The 17,493-nt window shown below is 44.1% G+C and overlaps 1 protein-coding gene across 1 annotated transcript in view; it reads right to left on the bottom strand.

Annotated features, from left to right (window-relative positions):
* Positions 1 to 897: 897 nt before the first annotated feature.
* LOC127003236 (uncharacterized) overlaps positions 898 to 17,493 on the bottom strand; it is a 51,167-nt gene continuing 34,571 nt past the window's right edge. Inside the window, exons 2-4 of the mRNA XM_050869631.1 lie at positions 7,011 to 7,352; positions 4,559 to 4,739; positions 898 to 1,699 (exon numbers count right to left, since the gene is read on the bottom strand). Of these exons, the coding sequence (XP_050725588.1) occupies positions 1,537 to 1,699; positions 4,559 to 4,739; positions 7,011 to 7,272 (606 nt within the window). The 5' untranslated portion in view covers positions 7,273 to 7,352 and the 3' untranslated portion in view covers positions 898 to 1,536. The remainder of the gene's footprint in view (positions 1,700 to 4,558; positions 4,740 to 7,010; positions 7,353 to 17,493) is intronic.

The raw sequence follows: 17,493 nt of genomic DNA, 5'->3' as shown, positions 1-17,493 counted from the left end.
GTAGTTGTTATTATTATTATTATTATTATTATTATTATTATTATTATTATTATTATTATTTTAGTAGTAGCAGTAGTAGTAGTAGTAGTAAAATGGTAATAGGATTGGTATTAGTAAGTTAATAAGTTCTACTGCTATTGTTATTACTACAGTTTTTGTTATTATTATTATTATTATTATTATTATTATTATTATTATTATTATTATTATTATTATTATTATTATTATTATTATTATTATTATTATTATTATTATTATTATTATTATTATTATTATTATTATTATCATTATCATTATCATTATTATTATTATTATTATTATTATTATTATTATTATTATTATTATTATTATCATTATCATTATCATTGTTCCCTGCTGCAAGAAGGGGCCGTTGCACAGCCTTGATAATTTGCCTCCGCCACCCGCGGCGCCCTGCCGGGGAGGGGAATAGGCTAATTACATGCAACGTTATTAGTATTATTGTTGTTATTGTTGCTGTTCTGCCGAGCATTTGTGTGGGATCCAGGTTAAGAACAGACATTATTATTTTTATTATTGTTTTTATTATTATTATTTTTATTATTATTATTATTATTATCTTAAAATTATTATGTTTTAGCGATAACAAACACAAAATATATAAACAAACAAACAACACAAGCATATAACTTTACAACAATAATAGCAATTTTAACAGTTAAGCATTATCAGACGACAGACAGACTACGCTTGTTCGATACATATACTGGCCGTGGGTTGAGCACTGCAGAGTTGTTGTACCTATGGTAGACGTACAGAAAGCTCAGTATTGATGGGGACTGTGAATACTTGTGGTGATGATAACAGGAGAGAGAGAGAGAGAGAGAGAGAGAGAGAGAAAGTCCGTCAGTCAGTCAGTCAGGGTGCAGACAAAAAACCCTAAAAAAGACAAAATTCTCTCGGAAAGTGCAAAATAGGACAAATCCCCTTTAGTTATATATTTTTTTCTTTTTTCAGTCTTTAATAACATGTAATAACGTTATAATTAAAAGAAAAATAATATAATGCAATTTATTTAATACTGAAGTAATCATGAAAAATAAGATAGTATTTCCTTGTATTGGTTCTCTCCATTGTTTTGTCTTTTTTTTTTTTTTTTTTTTTTTTTTTTGAGATGTTGCGGCCTATTGCACCGGTAGGCTTCTTCCCGGTGGGGCCTGATGGTCGGCCCAAGTTTTCTTCGCGGTAGGGCCTGATGGTCGGCCCAGCCCGTTCTGACGCAGGCGAGTGTTTATAGTGGCGCAATCTTGTCTTGTCTGAGTAATCCTCCAAAAGAAATATGACTCGTTAGGTCTGGGATTACTGGGGAGGGCAAGTCATATAATAAGAATGAAAGAGGTGATGTTAGCATAAGGGATTATTTTTTCCCGTCATTCGCGTTTTGTCAGGACGAAAAACTAGTCCCAAGGGGTTTTGTCCTAAGGGGGGATTTGTGTCATGGGGTTTTGTTAAGGGGGTTTTGTCTTACACTTGTCAGTCAGTCCATCATTGTTCCGGCTACACTATCTTCGGGAGGCTTGCAATGGTCACGTGGGGACAGTCGTGCTCGTAAGCCTGGCAGTCCTTGTTCCTCCCGCCTCGTTCCGCTGCCTGACGGAGCTCGTACATGTCCGTGACCGCGTTGCCACCAGCTTCAACCACGTCCTCGTACGTCACTTGTCTGTTGACAAAAAGGAAACTTGTATAATTTCATGTTGAACTGTGAGTTATTTATTATTGATTAGCTCGGTGGCTGAGTGGGTTAGTATTTAAATAAATGAGGCAGGGCGAAGTGGTTCGAACCCAGTGTCACAGAAGTAGCAACTCTGTGGATGTCATTAATCGTGACGACGTGCTTAGCGTGCATGCGCTGGGAACCCAACATATCGTACTGCGCTGTTATTAGTAGCTCTGAGGACTGAGCAGCACAGCTTGTGAATTTTGGGTCTGGCTGGGTCAGTTAGTGGACGTCCAAATATTTTTTGTCATCCTCTTTTACAAAATCTAATATGAGACCAGATCTGCACCACTTAATCGAGATGAAGTCTGATTAATATTACCTAAGTATGGCCAGTGCTCCTGTTGCTTACTTTCCTTGAAATGAAGCGCTGCTGTTTAATCTCCCTTTTGGGCTGGTTGATAAATGGATACCTGGAGAAATCTGAGGAAGGTAAACTGTGACGGCCCGGAGGTCACACGAGTCCTGTGTCTCAGAGGGATGTGTTATTATTACCCACAACAAGCTCGAGGGCCAATTTAACAAGATGAGCACCGAGGCCACGTGCAGCTATAGTGTATGCTCGCAACCTTACCTATATAATTTTCTTGCTTGATTCTTAGCCTGAATGCATTGAGGCCTTGGATTGCGATCAGAGCCTAAATCCCTGCCACATCTAGACCTGCTTAGGGGAGTGTCATTTAGGTAATATTTATGTGATGGGTTTTTCATATCTACTATTCCCGACATGGAATTCCATTTGCCAATTCCCCGCCCGACCATACAATCTGTTAAGTTAGTCCCTAGTCCTGTAGTAGACAAACAGCTTGATATGATTCAGTTAGTCAAGGCGTTCTGGGCTTTGGTGTGTGACACATTTGGTTTTACATTGAAAATGACTAGAAAGGACTTTTTCGATGTCTATGGGTACATAGAATGTATAAATAAGTTAGAGATTATTATTATTTTTTTCTTCGAAAGCTTCGTCTTTATACACGCTGTGAATTATTGTTATTATTATTATTATTATTATTATTATTATTATTATTATTATTATTATTATTATTGTTGTTGTTGTTGTTGGTAGTGGTATTATTATTGTCATCATTCTCATCATCATTATCCTAATCATTATCACGTGTCACATTAATATGATAATTGGAATTCATGATAAATTAACTGAACATCCTCTCTCTCTCTCTCTCTCTCTCTCTCTCTCTCTCTCTCTCTCTCTCTCTCTCTCTCTCTCTCTCTCTCTCTCTCTCTCTCTCTCTCTCTCTCTCTCTCTCTCTCTCTCTCTCTCTCTCTCTCTCTCTCTCTCTCTCTCTCTCTCTCACACACACACACACACACACACACACACACACACACACACACACACACACTTCGCTTTCATCTCGCGTCAGTTGAGTTAAGAGAAGAATTCCATCGAGGTGTCTTGAACTTTTCTCCTTTTCTTTTTCTGTCTTGGTTTTACTTTTTATTTTCACTTTTTTCTTTCTTTTCTCTTGACAGCAGCTAACGAGGGATGTTCCTTCCTTTCTATTTGTTATCTGTTTTGTGGTTATCTTTTGTTACCTTTTTTTGTCTTTTTGTTACCGTGTTATGTTTTTTTTTGTAACGTAACCTTTTTTTTTTTATCTTTGTTTCCTGGTTTTGGTCCTCTTTTTTGTTATGTTTTGTTCACTTTTTTTGTAATTGTTTTTTTATCTGGTTTTGTTATCCATTTCGTTATTTGCTTTTTATCTGTTTGGTTTTGTCATGATTTTTGTTATCTTGATTTTGTTACTTGGTTTAAATTGTTTTCTTCTCTCTTGACACAAACTAACGAGCGATGTTCGCTCTTTCCTCTTTGTTCTCTGATTTTTACTCTCTTGTCTTCGCTGCTCTTAAGGATATCATTTGTTTTATCTCCCCCCCTTCTCTCTCTCTCTCTCTCTCTCTCTCTCTCTCTCTCTCTCTCTCTCTCTCTCTCTCTCTCTCTCTCTCTGTATGAGAGAGAGAGAGAGAGAGAGAGAGAGAGAGAGAGAGAGAGAGAGAGAGAGAGAGAGAGAGAGAGAGAGATTAATCGTTATAATTACAAACACCATCAAGTTACAAAAGACTTAAAATTATAGAGAAATCACCTTCAATACCATCCCATCGTCCTTCCCTTCTTTTCCTTCTATCCTCCCTTCCTTCCTTTCCTTTCTTTTCCATCCAATAATCCTCCCCTCTTTCTTCTTCCTCCCCTCCTTTCCCTACCAGTCACCCATTCTCTCCCTTCTTCTTTCTTTACTTTCTCCTTCATTATCTCTTTCTTTTCTATTCATCATTCCTCACCCTCCTTTCCTCCCTCCTTCCTTCCTTTCCCTACCACCCATTTCTCCCTCGCCTCCTTCCCTCTCCTCTTTCCTCCTTCCCTCCATCTTCCTCCCTTCCCTTTCCCTCACACATCCTCTTCCTCCTCCCCTTTCCCTTCCACTCATACTGTACATCCTGTCCCTTCTATCTTCCCTCCATCATCATCTCTTCCACTTGAACATTCTCACCCTCCTCTCCCTTCCACACACACACACACCCTCTCCCTGCTTTTTCTCCATCCCTCCACCTCCCTTCTTTCCTCCCTTCTTTTCTCCTAGACTCCCTCCATCCTCTCCACTTACACATTTCTCTCTCTTTCCTTTTCATCCCTCCACCTCACTTCTTTCCTCCTATCGTTTCTCCTAGACTCCCTCCATCCCCTTCACTTATACATGTCTCTCTCTTTCTTTCCCCTTCGTCCCTTCACTTCACTTTACTCCCGTCCCTTCCACCCACACATCCACATCCAGACACACTCACCCAATAAGGCCAGACAGCAGTACAGCGGAGGGCATATTAACCCCTTGGGAAGCCCACAGGGAAGCTTCGCAGGACACACGCCTCCTACACGCCTGCTCCTCCACGCCGTAGCCTGCCCACGCCTGCTCGAGTAGCCCCAACACGCCAGCCGCCAGCCGAGACGTGTCCGGGATAGCGTTGTCTGGAGGCGTGGGAGAGAAAAATGGCTCTCGTGTGTCACTTAGAGAGAGAGAGAGAGAGAGAGAGAGAGAGAGAGAGAGAGAGAGAATATTAGTACAGAAAAGGAAGGGAATACGTGTGGTCAGTGTGGGTGTGGGTGAGAGAGAGAGAGAGAGAGAGAGAGAGAGAGAGAGAGAGAGAGAGAGAGAGAGAGAGAGGAAGCAAGGTGTTGAGGTGGTTTATGAAAGAGGGGCAAACCGAGAGATAGATGGAGGTAAGAAAGTGGATGAAGGAAAGTTATTAGAGGGAATGACGTGATGGGGAAGGGAGAAGAGCGGGAGATTATGGAGGCAAGGAGAATGGATGAAGGGTGGTAAGGAGAGGGAGATAAACACAGGGAGGAAGGGAGAAACAGGGAGAGGGAGAGATAAGTTTAAGGAAGGAAAGAAAGTAGAAAAATGGAAAGTGCAGAGGATTGAGAGAAGCGAAAAAAGGAAACGAGGAATAGCAGGAATAAAGAAAATGGGGGGAGGAAGCTTGAAAATGGAGAGGAAGGGAGGGAAGGGAGAGGCTGGAAAGATGGATGGGAGAGGGATGAAAAGGGATGAGAGAGAATAGAGAAATGAAGAAAACAAGGGAGAGATAAAAGAAGAGGGAGACATGGATTAGGGAAAGAGGAAGTGTGTGTGTGTGTGTGTGTGTGTGTGTGTGGTTTTTTTTATTTTATTTTTTTTTATATAACATGAATCTTATTATTGTTATTTTCTTACTACTAATGCTGGTTGGTAATAGTTACTTCACTACTACTACTACTACTACTACTACTGTTACTACTACTACTACTACTACTACTACTACTACTACTACTACTACTACTACTATTACTGCTACTATATTACTACTACTACTACTACTACTACCACTACCACTGCATGCTACCACTACCAACACGGACACCACTACCACCACCTCTACTACCACCACCACCACAACAACAACAACAACAACGACAACAACAACAACACTACCACCACTTCAATCACCACCACCACCAATGACGCACCTGAACATTCGTTAATTCCTCCCATTAAAGTTAGTGCTGATGCCTGTTGTGATTTCTCTCTCTCTCTCTCTCTCTCTCTCTCTCTCTCTCTCTCTCTCTCTCTCTCTCTCTCTCTCTCTCACACACACACACACACACACACACATACACACACGACCTCTAACCTACTCACACCATACAGCCTTTCCTATCGCCTTTCCCTCCATCCTTTCACTCCCTTTCCTCCATCTCTCTCTCTCTCTCTCTCTCTCTCTCTCTCTCTCTCTCTCTCTCTCTCTCTCTCTCTCTTCTATCATTCCTGCGAGTTTCCTTAATCTTTCCTTTAAACTGGTCCTCCCTCTCCTCTCTCCCTTTCTCCCTCTCTTCCTCCATCCCTCCTATCTTCCCCCTCTCTCTGTCACGTCCCATCTACCATCGTTCCATCCATTTTGCCTCCCTCATCTCCCTTCCTCATTTCCAGCATCCACCCTGCCTCATCTCACGCATCTCTCTCTCTCTCTCTCTCTCTCTCTCTCTCTCTCTCTCTCTCTCTCTCTCTCTCTCTCTCTCGTTCATCCTTCACTATTTATCTATCTCCAGCTTCCATTCTTTCCTCTCCCAGTCTCCCATCCTTTCCTTATCTCCCTCTCGCTTCCTCCTTTCTCTCCATCCCTCCTTATCAAATATTCCTCCCTTATCCTTCCATTCCTCATTCCCCTTTCCTTCCTTTTCTACTTCTCCATGCTCAATTCCTTGCTCATAATTATCTCTCCTTAATTTACCATCATCTTTTCACCTCTTTTTCATTTTCCTCTCATTCCTCTTTCGTTCACTTTTCTTCTTTCCTCTTTTCTTATCTATTTCAGCATCCATTCCTTTCTCTCATCCTTCATCCCTTTCATTATGAACCTCTCCCTCTTCACCTTTTTTTCCTCCATACCTTCTCCTCCTCATCCTCATCTTACTACTACTACTACTACTACTACTACTACTACTACTACTACTACTACTACTACTACTACTACTACTTATCTCCCTCCACATCTCCATCATCAGCATGCATCCCTTCATTCTCTCATCCCTTCCTTATCTCTCATCCTCCTCACTTTCTTTTCATCTCTTTTTCCATTCCTTTTAACCTTTCCACCTTACTCTCACTATCTCATCCTTTCCTTATCTCCCTCTTTCTCCTCCCCTCGTTTTTCTTCCTCCCCACCAATCCTCCTCCTCTTCCTCCTCCTTCTCCCTTACCTTCGTCACGCTGCCAGCCGCCTCGATCTTTGTTCTTGAATTCGTCGGCGGTGGAGTAGTAGTAGGCGTAGAGGGCGATGGCCGTCACCAGGAAGAAGATACCGAGTGCCAGGCCAGCCGTCGTCACAAGGGTCGAGGTGTTGTAGGCGTAAACAAAGAATCGGGCTCTCTCCGCCGCCGCTGCCGCTAAAGCCCCGTCCCCCATCATGAAGCCCCCCTCATCGTACTCGTCGCTTAGGCCTATCGCGTCCCAGTCCCTCATTTTGTTGACTCTGGTGGCGGTGTGTGGTGGTTGCTCTGCTCTCTTGTTCGGACGTGTTGGGTTGTGGGTCTCTTGTTGGTCTGTCGAAGAGAGGAGGGTGTGATAGTGTGTGTGCGTGTGTTGATAGGCTTGATAACTTACGTGAGTGGGAAACTGAGGAAGTGACGATAGGGTATTAGAGAGAGAGAGAGAGAGAGAGAGAGAGAGAGAATGAATAAAGGTGAAAAATGCGGAAGGGAATGACAGTGAAGATAGAGATGTGTTTTGGGTAATGGTGGAGTAGATAGGAAGGGTCGAAGCCTGAGGGGTGTTAGGTGATAAGGAAGAGAGAGAGAGAGAGAGAGAGAGAGAGAGAGAGAGAGAGAGAGAGAGAGAGAGAAAAGTAAAGATGGTGATAGAGAGATCGAAGGTGAGAAAACGAAGGTGAGAGAAAAAAAGAAGGGAAGAAGGAGGTGAAGGAGGCATACGAAGAGAGAAGATAGACAAGACGAGATTTAGATGATGATGGAGAGGCTATAAAAAACGTCTATGGCAGAGGAATTTTGGATGATAGGGAAGATAGGGCATGGAAGAAGGGAAGGAGGAGGTGAAGAAGGTAAAGGTAAAGAAAAAGGAAGATGGTGATGATGAGGTTGACGTAGAGGGTGTGCAGTGATGAGAGAGAGAGAGAGAGAGAGAGAGAGAGAGAGGTTAATGAGAAAATGTATGGTCTCTCTCTCTCTCTCTCTCTCTCTCTCTCTCTCTCTCTCTCTTCGATTTCGATTTAAATTCTGATGTGATTGTGATACTGTTCTCCTCCTCCTCCTCCTCCTCCTCCTCCTTTGATTCCTCTAGTTGATTTTCCTCTCCATTCTCTCTCTCTCTCTTCCCCTTTCACCACCTCCTCCTCCTCCTCCTCCTCCTCCAGAAGTTTCGTATTTGTTCTTCCTTTTCCTGTTCCGCGTCCCTTCCTTCCTCTTCTTCATTGACCTCCTCCTCCTCCTCCTCCTCCTCCTCCTTCGTCAGGGTTAAAGACATGTCACCGTTCATAGCTAGTAGAAGGCAGTGGAGGAGGAGGAGGAGGAGGAAGTTAGGGAGTGTGGCAAGTTGGTTGACACAGAGTCTTTAAGAGAGAGAGAGAGAGAGAGAGAGAGAGAGAGAGAGAGAGAGAGAGAGAGAGAGAGATGGATGGCCAAGGTCGATATTGTCACCGGCCTCCCCCGTATTTTTCCTCCTTATCTTCTTCCTTCACATTTATCTTTTTTTTCTTGTATTTAACTTTCTCTTTTAAATTCTCTTGCTATTCACTGTTCACATTCTCTTGATTAAGATTTCCTATCGCAAGTCTTTCTCTCGGTTAAAATTTCTCCTTCCCTTTTTTTTCTCATAATTAACTTTTTTCATTCATTTTAATTAACTTTTTATCAATTTTTCTTCCATTTCGTTATTTTTTTCTGGAAATTAATTCACTTTCCTTCCTTTTTTCGGTGTCTTTCTCATTTAATTAACTCTCTCACTTTCTTTTCCCGTGACCTGAAGACACAGAGAGAGAGAGAGAGAGAGAGAGAGAGAGAGAGAGAGAGAGAGAGAGAGAGAGAGAGAGAGATTTAACTGGTACAGCGTCAGCTAAAAAGTATAGATACATATTGGCGTCGGCTGATTTTAGTTCTTATTCATAGATGGCGTTAAAGCAGCGCGTAACGAGAGCAATGATAGTAAGCACGCACCTATCTCCATTGCGCGATTACCTCCCTTAGGCGTTGTTGTTGGTGGTGGTGGTGGGAAAGGGGGGTGTTTGAGAGTGGGGTGGGAGATGGTTAGTACGTGAAAGTAGTCATGCTGCACCCGTAGAGTATGTTTTAACCTTATTATTTACTCCCTATTATTTATTTTTCTCTATCGTTTGCCTTCACTGTATTTCATTATCTTAATATGCAATACATTTTCCTGGACAATGTTATGAAGCTGTGAACACAATTTTAGTCACAGTTTCACACATAGCACTATCGTTTTATAGTTGATGTGTTCAGTGTGGTAATCACCAAGCTCGGAGGGAAGGGAGGGAAACACTGAGATGGGGGGGGGCGTGAAGGGGATATTCGGACAGTGATTGTGAGTGGGAGGGTTATGCGGGAGTTGTGGGTAATGTTGCATGAATGGGTGACGTAGGTTGTGTACTGTGTTGTAGTCATGAAACTCTGAGGGTAGGGAGGGATCCACTGAGATTGGGGGAGGATGAAGGGGATATACGGACCAACGTTGCCAGATTGTCGTACTCATAACACTCTTTTTACCGGTTTCTGAGACAACTATCACTATAAGACATCAGAAATTAACGAATGTAACGATAAATATAAATAAATCTAGGTATTAGGGCCCAGGAGACAATTTTTTGGGGTGTAAATAGGTGAAAATAAGAGGCCGAGCACGACCATCTGGCAACGTTGATGCGGACAGTGATTGTGTGTGGGAAGGTTGTGCAGGAGTTGTGGGTATTGCTGGATGAATGTGTGACGTAGGCTGTGATGAAGGACGGCTGGATTGATGTTTGTCATGAGGAGTGCTTGTTAAATGAACGTGAGTGGATGTAGTGGATGGAGAAGGAACATAGGGTGGAGTGTCTGGTGTGGGAGGTGGACCTTGTGGTGAAAGTTGGGTGTGTGGTGTGCGAGGGGGTGACGAGGGAAATTTATAGTCCGTTGGGGTCAGAGTCGTTATCGTGGGAGGCTGGAAAGAGGGAGTCGAGGGAGATAACGAGGCGACGCTCCCCCTCAAAGCACCGAGCCGTGTTACTGGGTTAGGGGTGGAGGAGGAGGAGGAGGATGTATGGGAGATTCAGTCAACACGTGACGCGGAAAATTCATAACCTAGAGCCGGAGTGACTCATGACGAATCTCTAACAGGGTTCTTAGCGTTACCTCAAACTTGGGGTAGTGTGTGCTAACTATTAGCGTAGTTAAGCTGGGTGCAGTGGTTAGGGTAACTATAAAATAGCTACGAATCCGAGGGTCCTGGTTCGAATCCTGGCCCGGGCAGTGGGTATGCAGCCCACCCACCTGTTCATTCTCTTTCGGGGTACCTGGGAAAACCTGGGGAGAGAAAAATGAGGTAACCCCAGGACTTCATATTTGCCTGTGTCCCGGGGTAATGGGTTCTTCTCATCATGGGTTCAAAGGGCCAGTGCGACAGAGATGAGCACCGCAGCCACGCGCAGCTGTAGTGTATGCAGCCAACTTTACCTACCCTTATTTGTCCGGGGCTGACACGAAATTTATTTTCTCATACGGGAAACATTCGGTTTGATCCCGTCCGGTTTACGTTCCTGTTACGTTTTCACGGCCACTCGCCATTCGTCACTGGCGAAAAGCCGAAGATTATTGGGCTGGACTAAGCCATTAACGTTTCTAGCTCCTAAATACGCCCTGCTGCAAACCCTCAGCCCAGCCAGCCAGCACGGGGTTGTTAATGGACTTAGCAATGATCATCGGCGTGAACTTGAATTATCACCTTGACGCTCTACGGGGAAAAGAAAGTGAACATATATCATCGACGTGAGAGAGAGAGAGAGAGAGAGTCCCAAAGTTGGTGCATGCATGAGGTAAACTTTGTGAAACTGGTTCAATTGTGATGTCTTGAAGGCGCCAGCACCGCCATCACCACCACCACCGCCACCATTACCACCACCACCAACAACAACAACAACAACAACAGCAACACCGACAGTGCCATAATCACCACCATTATCACCACCATCACTACTAGACTAACCTCGACAACGCCAAAATCACTACCGCTATCGTCACCATTATCACCAACAACAACATCGCCAAAATCATTACCGCTGTCACCACCACCATTACCATTACCACCATCACCACTACCACCATTACCACTACTGCTATCATCACCACCACCATTACCATTACCACCATCACCACCACCATCATTACCACTACTGCTATCATCACCACCACCATTACCATTACCACCATCACCACCACCATTACCATTACCACCATCACCACTGCCATTACCACCAACACCGCCTTAACCACCACAACTATCACTACCATCATCACCATCACCGTCACCATCATCACCGCCATCATCACTGTCACCATCATCATCACCGCCATAACCACCACCATCAACACCAATTACACCGCGGAAGAAAACACCATTAGCGTATGCATCACTTGTTTTCGGTGGAGAGAGAGAGAGAGAGAGTTGCTTTGAAGGTATATCCTGAGAAGTGTGAAAGAGAGAGAGAGAGAGAGAGAGAGAGAGAGAGAGAGAGTTGCTTTGAAGGTATATCCTGAGAAGTGTAGGTTTGAAGAGAGAGAGAGAGAGAGAGAGAGAGAGAGAGAGAGAGAGAGAGAGATTCATGACAAGAACTATCAGATATCTCATTTCCCTAGACAGCTTAGTATTCACAGAAAATTAATTTGCGGTGGAAGGCTCTTGGGGGTGGTGGTAATGGTGGTGGTGGTGGTAGTAGTAGCAGTAGTAGTGATGATAGTGGTTGTGATGGTAATGGTAGTAACAACAATAGTAGGATAGTAGCAATAGAAGTAGAAGTATAAATAATAACAACAGGATTTATAGTAGTTTCAGAATTATTGTCAGAGCACCACAACCACCACTACCCCCCCCACCCCCCCACCCACCCACACACACTAAACTCCGTCCCACCACCACCACCACCACCATCATCATCATCATCATCATCATCATCATCATCACTCCTTCCCCTCACTCTCCACCACCAAAACAACAGCACCAACCACCATCTCCTCCGACCCCTAAACCATACCACCATTACCACCACCACCACCACCACACCTCGTCGCCCGGCAGTCAATCGGCCAGTCAGCATTGAGGCAACATTTCTGCCAAGTTTCCCAATCAATAAGGAAAAAAATCTTGGGTCCGAAAAGACCACGCGGAGGGAAAATAAGGAGGAAGGAAAATGAAAACACTGTAATGGGCTTTGGCTGTTTTGATCCCCTTCACCCCTTCCCCCTCCTCTCCTTCCCTTCCCTCCCTCCATCTCCTTCCCTAATCCTGCCTCGTCCCTTCCTGTCTCCTTTCCTTCCTCTTCCCTCCTCTTATTTCTTTCCGTCCCCTTCCTCTTCCTCTTTTCCCATTCCTTCCTCTCCTCTTCCTTTCCTAATCCTTCCTCTTCCTCTTTTCTCCGCCCTCCATTTCCTTCCTCCTTCTCCTTCGTACCTTCCTTTTAGCCTCCCTTTCCTTTCCATTTGCTACTTCCTCTTTCCTTCCTTTTCTCTACCCCTTCCTTTTTCTCTCCCTCCTCTCCTTTTCTCTACCCCTTCCTCTTTCTCTTCCTCCTCCCCCCTTTCCTCTCATCCCTTCTCTCTTCCCTTCCCTTATTCTCTCTTTTTCCCTAATTCTCCCTTTCTCTCTTTTCCTCCTCTTCTTCCTCTTCCATTCCCTTCCTCTCCCCCCCAACAACACTTTCCCTCTTCCTCTCTTCTTCCCTTTTCCTTCCCCTCTCCTCTTCCTTTATTCTCCCCTTTTCTCTCCGTTTCCTTCCTCCCTTTCCCTCCCAACTTTTTCCCAACCTCTTATCTTTCTTTCCATCTCCTCTCTCCCCTCATTTTCCATCCACCTCTCTTGTCCCATCCCTCCCTTCCCCATCATTTTTCCTTTCTCTCCTCTCCTAATCCTCTTCTCCTCAACTTCTCTTCGTCTCCCCCTCCTCCCCCTTCTCTTCTATCACTCCCCTCTTTCATCATCCGTCTCCTTTTTTTCCCCTCTCCTTTTCCCTTCCTTCCCTCTTCCATTTCTCTCTTTGCACTCCTTCGTGTACCTTTCCTTGTTCCGTCTCCTTTCCTTTTTCTTTTTCCTTCTCTTCTGTCCCTTTTCCCTATTTCCCTCTTTCCCTCCTCTCTTACTTTCTTTCTCTTTACTCCCCATGTTTTTCCTTCTCTCCGCTCCCTCTCCCTCTTCTCCTTCCTCATCCCTTCCCTCCACCCCTCTCCCCTTTCTCATTTCCTCTTCTCAATTCTCTCCCTTCCTATCTTCCTTCACCTAACTTTCCTTTTCCCGCTTTCCTCCCTCCTTCCTTGCTTACCCTCCCCTTCTCTCCATCATTTTCTTCCCCCCCTTCCTTAAATCCACATGCTATAATTCCCTACATTTCCCCTCCTTTTCTTATCTTCCGTCGCTTATCTTCCCTTCTCTACCTTCCCTCCCTCCCTCCTTATCCTCCCCCCTATCTGTTACGTCTAAACATGATCCCTTAATTAAAAACGCCTCGTCCGTGGCTCAGTGTAGCGCGATTTTTATTTTTATTTATTTATTTATTATTTTTTTTTTTATAGAAATAAACTCGGGCGCCACTTCCTCAGCCTTAATATTTGATCAGGCGGGAATTCAGCGTCGTGATGGCCGTTTGATGCGGCTCTGTGTGGGCTGAACATATGTGTAAATCTATGTCAACTTCTTCCCTTTCTCTTACTGTAAAATTTCCATTTTCCTTTCTTCCTTACCTTCATCTATTCTATCCTGTCCTACCACACGTATTTTACTAGTAGTACCGGTAGTAAACAGACACCCTCGCCATAGACCGACAGGTCTTCTGGTGTCTGTTCTTCCTATGTATTCCCTCTCTTTTCCCTCCCCTTTCCCTCCCATCCCTTCCTTCCTCTCTTGTCCCTCTCCTTTCCCTCCCTTCCCTTCCTTCCTCTCTTGTCCCTCTCCTTTCCCTTTCTTCCCTTCCTTCCTCTTGTCCTTCCCCATTTCCTCCTTTCCCTTCCTCCCTCTCTTGTCCCTCCCCTTCCCCTCCCTTCCCTTCCCCCCTCTCCAGTCTCCCAACCCCTGCCTTCCCTTTCCCATCTCCATCCACTTCTTGCCCCTCCCCTCTTCCTTTCTTCACTAACCATTCCTCCCTCCCCTCCCTCCCCTCTCCTCCAACCCCTTTCTCTCCCCTTCCTTGATTTCCTTCTCCTTTCCCCTCTCTTGTCTCTTTTCTTCCCTCTCCTCTCCCTTCCCTTCATCCGCCCCCTTTATCTGTTTTTTCTCTATTCCCACTCTTCCTTACTCCTCACCTAATTCCTTCCAGTTTATTCTCTTCTTTCCCTTTTTTTTCTTTCTTCTCCCCTTCCTCTTCCTCTTCCCCTTTTAATCCCCTTCCTTCTTTCCTCTCACTCCATGTTTTATTCTCATCGTTAGTCGCCTCTCTTTTCCTTCCTCTTTCTCCTTTCCCTCTTCTCCACCCTTTCTCCCTTTTCCTATCCTTTCTCCACTCTTTCCTTCTCTACCCTTTCCGTCTCCTTTTTCTCCCTCTGTACTTTCCTTCCATTTTCTTTTTTCTCCTTATCTCCCCTTTCCGTCTCTTTTCTCTACTTCCTCCTCTTTTCTTCCTCTTTCCCTCCTTTCCTTTTCCCCTCTCCATTCCCTACACTCCTCTTCTCCGACTCTACTTCACATCCCCCTTTTCTCTCTTCTTCTTTCCCCTATCTTCTCTTCCCATTCCCTTCCCTTCCCTTTTGCCATCTATTTCTCTCTCCCACTCCTCTCCATCCTTATTTCATTTTTCCCCTCCATTCCCCCCTTCCTCTCTCTCTCTCTCTCTCTCTCTCTCTCTCTCTCTCTCTCTCTCTCTCTCTCTCTCTCTCTCTCTCTCTCTCTCTCTCTCTCTCTCTCTCTCTCTCTCTCTCTTTTTCCTTTTTCCCTCCCTCATCTCTCCCCGTTTCCCCCCTCCTCCTTTCCCTTCTCCGCAATATTGGTGACGCAAGAAACGGCTCCACCAATCATCGTGCCGCTGAGTGACGTCATGGGAATGGAGGCACTGGATTGGCCGGCCGGCTGGCTGGCGTGGCGGCGCTAGGAAGGGGAAGGAAGGAGGATAAAAAGCGGACCATTGGAAATTAGTGGAAAGGCGCGAGGCTTACGGGTTGGTTTTGGGCCCCCAGGTGTAATTACGGGGCTGTATTGATGATGCTGGAGGGTAGTTGGCGGGTATTGAGGGGGGAAGATGGCAAGGGGGTACGGGGGCTCTGAAGGTAGTGGAAAGTAATAAACAAAAGGAAGAGTAAAGAAATATATGAAGACTTACGGTGTTGTATTGAGGATGCTGGAAGTTAATTGGCGGGTATTGGTGGGTAAAGCTGGCATGGGAGAAGGAGGGGCTATGTAGGTGGTGGAGAGCAAGAAACGAGTAAGAGTTAATAAATGAATAAACTTACGGTGTTGTATCGATGATGCTTGAGGTTAATTGGCGGGTATTGACGGGGAGGAGACTGGCTCTTGGGGGGGGGGGGGGGAGTTCTGAAGGTAGGAAGTATCAAAAAGATAGATAAATAAATAAATAGATAAATGAACACTACTGCGGGTTTGTATTGAAGGTCTCGAAGGTTAATTGGTGCGCGTTGCTGGGGGGAAGCTGGCTTTGGAGGGGACGGGGTTTTTCAGAACGTAACAGACAAATAACTAAGTAAATAAAGACGTGAACACCATTACGGTATTGCAGCTCTTAGGTGTCGGTTTCATGAAACTGGTTCTGAAAGAGATTTGTTTTTTTCTGAAGGTAGAATGAATTAACAAACAAGTAGATATGTTAAATAATAAGTGAACAACATTACAGTGTTGTGTTGGCGATCTCAGAGCTTGGTTAGTGCGTGTCGGTGTGATGAAGGTGAAACGCTGGAAGGGAAATTAATTTTCTCCAAGGTTAACAAACAAAATAATAAATAGTAAACAAATGAAGACTATTATGGTATTCTATTAGAATCCTCGAAGGTTAATGGGTTGGTGTTGGTGTGGTGAACCTAACCTTGTAGAGATAATGTTTCAGAAAACGCTGGAAATTAATAAATAAGTAAATAAGCATAATTATGATGAGGTATTGGTGATGGCAAACGTTAACTGGTGAGTATTGGTGAGGTGAAATGGGCTTGGAATGGCGATCGTGTTTCTTAAAGTGCAGGAGATGAACAAATAGGTAAATAGATATAAGAATCAATAGACAAATAAACATAACTAGGATGTTGTGATAGTAAAGATTAATCGTGCAAATGGACGAGGTGATACTGACTAAAAGATTTTTTTTTTTTTTTTTTGGTTGTTTTTGCCGCAGGAAATAAATATATAAATGAACGCATCGACAAATATACATAATTACAGCGTTCTTTTGCTGATGTTAAAGGTCAAGGTTAATAAATTATTCTCTAGAGAGAGAGCGAGAGAGAGAGCTAGAGAGAGCGAGAGAGAGAGAGAGAGAGAGAGAGAGAGAGAGAGAGAGAGAGAGAGAGAGAGAGAGAGAGAGAGAGAGAGAGAAAGATCGTGTCACAATAATGGATGAAAGCAAACCGCAATTGAATAAGAGAACAAGAGAAAAGTGGACGACATCATAAAGACAATTGGAATCAGGAAACGGGAATGGTCTGGACACGTAGCGGAGAGGACAACAGACTAAAAAAAAAAAGACCGTGGTCATAGTTGTTAAAAAATGGACCCGAGGGAAGGAAAGGTAGAAGTTAATTGCCGGTATTGTCCAGGTATAACAGTCCACCTGAAGGCAATTTTTTTTAATATTGACGAATTAGAACAATAGACAGACATATAAGTAAATAGATAAATAACAAATAGATTAAGATAAATAAATAAGTAAGATTAAACAGACAAATAACAAATAGATTAAGATGTAAATAGATCATCAAACAGAGGTGAATGCATGTTGTAAGTACGTTTATGTAATTGAAACACACACACACACACACACACACACACACACACACACACACACACACACACACACACACACACACACACACACACACACAATAAAACTTAATGTAAACAGCACATCGGGTCTCGCCTTCCCTGGCTGTCCTTTGGGAAGCGAAGGAACAAAGGCTGGACGAGACAACACGAACGCCGGAGCCCTGTATAATCTACCCTTAATTGACTGGGGGATCGAAACAAATAGATAGGCAGATAGATAGGTAAGGGACGAGGTAGATAGGTAGGCTTGGTATGTAGATAGGTAAGAGGCTCACCAACCTTCCTCAACCAGTCCATTCCCTCCCGCCAACCTTCCTCAACCAGTCCATCCCCATCACCAACCTTCCTCAACCAGTCCATTCCCTCCCACCAACCTTCCTCAACCAGTCCATTCCCCATTACCAACCTTCCTCAACCAGTCCATTCCCTCCCACCAACCTTCCTCAACCAGTCCATTCCCCATTACCAACCTTCCTCAACCAGTCCATTCCCTCC

Source organism: Eriocheir sinensis, chromosome 25 (genome assembly GCF_024679095.1).
Source record: "Eriocheir sinensis breed Jianghai 21 chromosome 25, ASM2467909v1, whole genome shotgun sequence".
Lineage (NCBI taxonomy): Eukaryota > Metazoa > Arthropoda > Malacostraca > Decapoda > Varunidae > Eriocheir > Eriocheir sinensis.
This window is presented reverse-complemented; position numbering and strand designations above follow the sequence as displayed.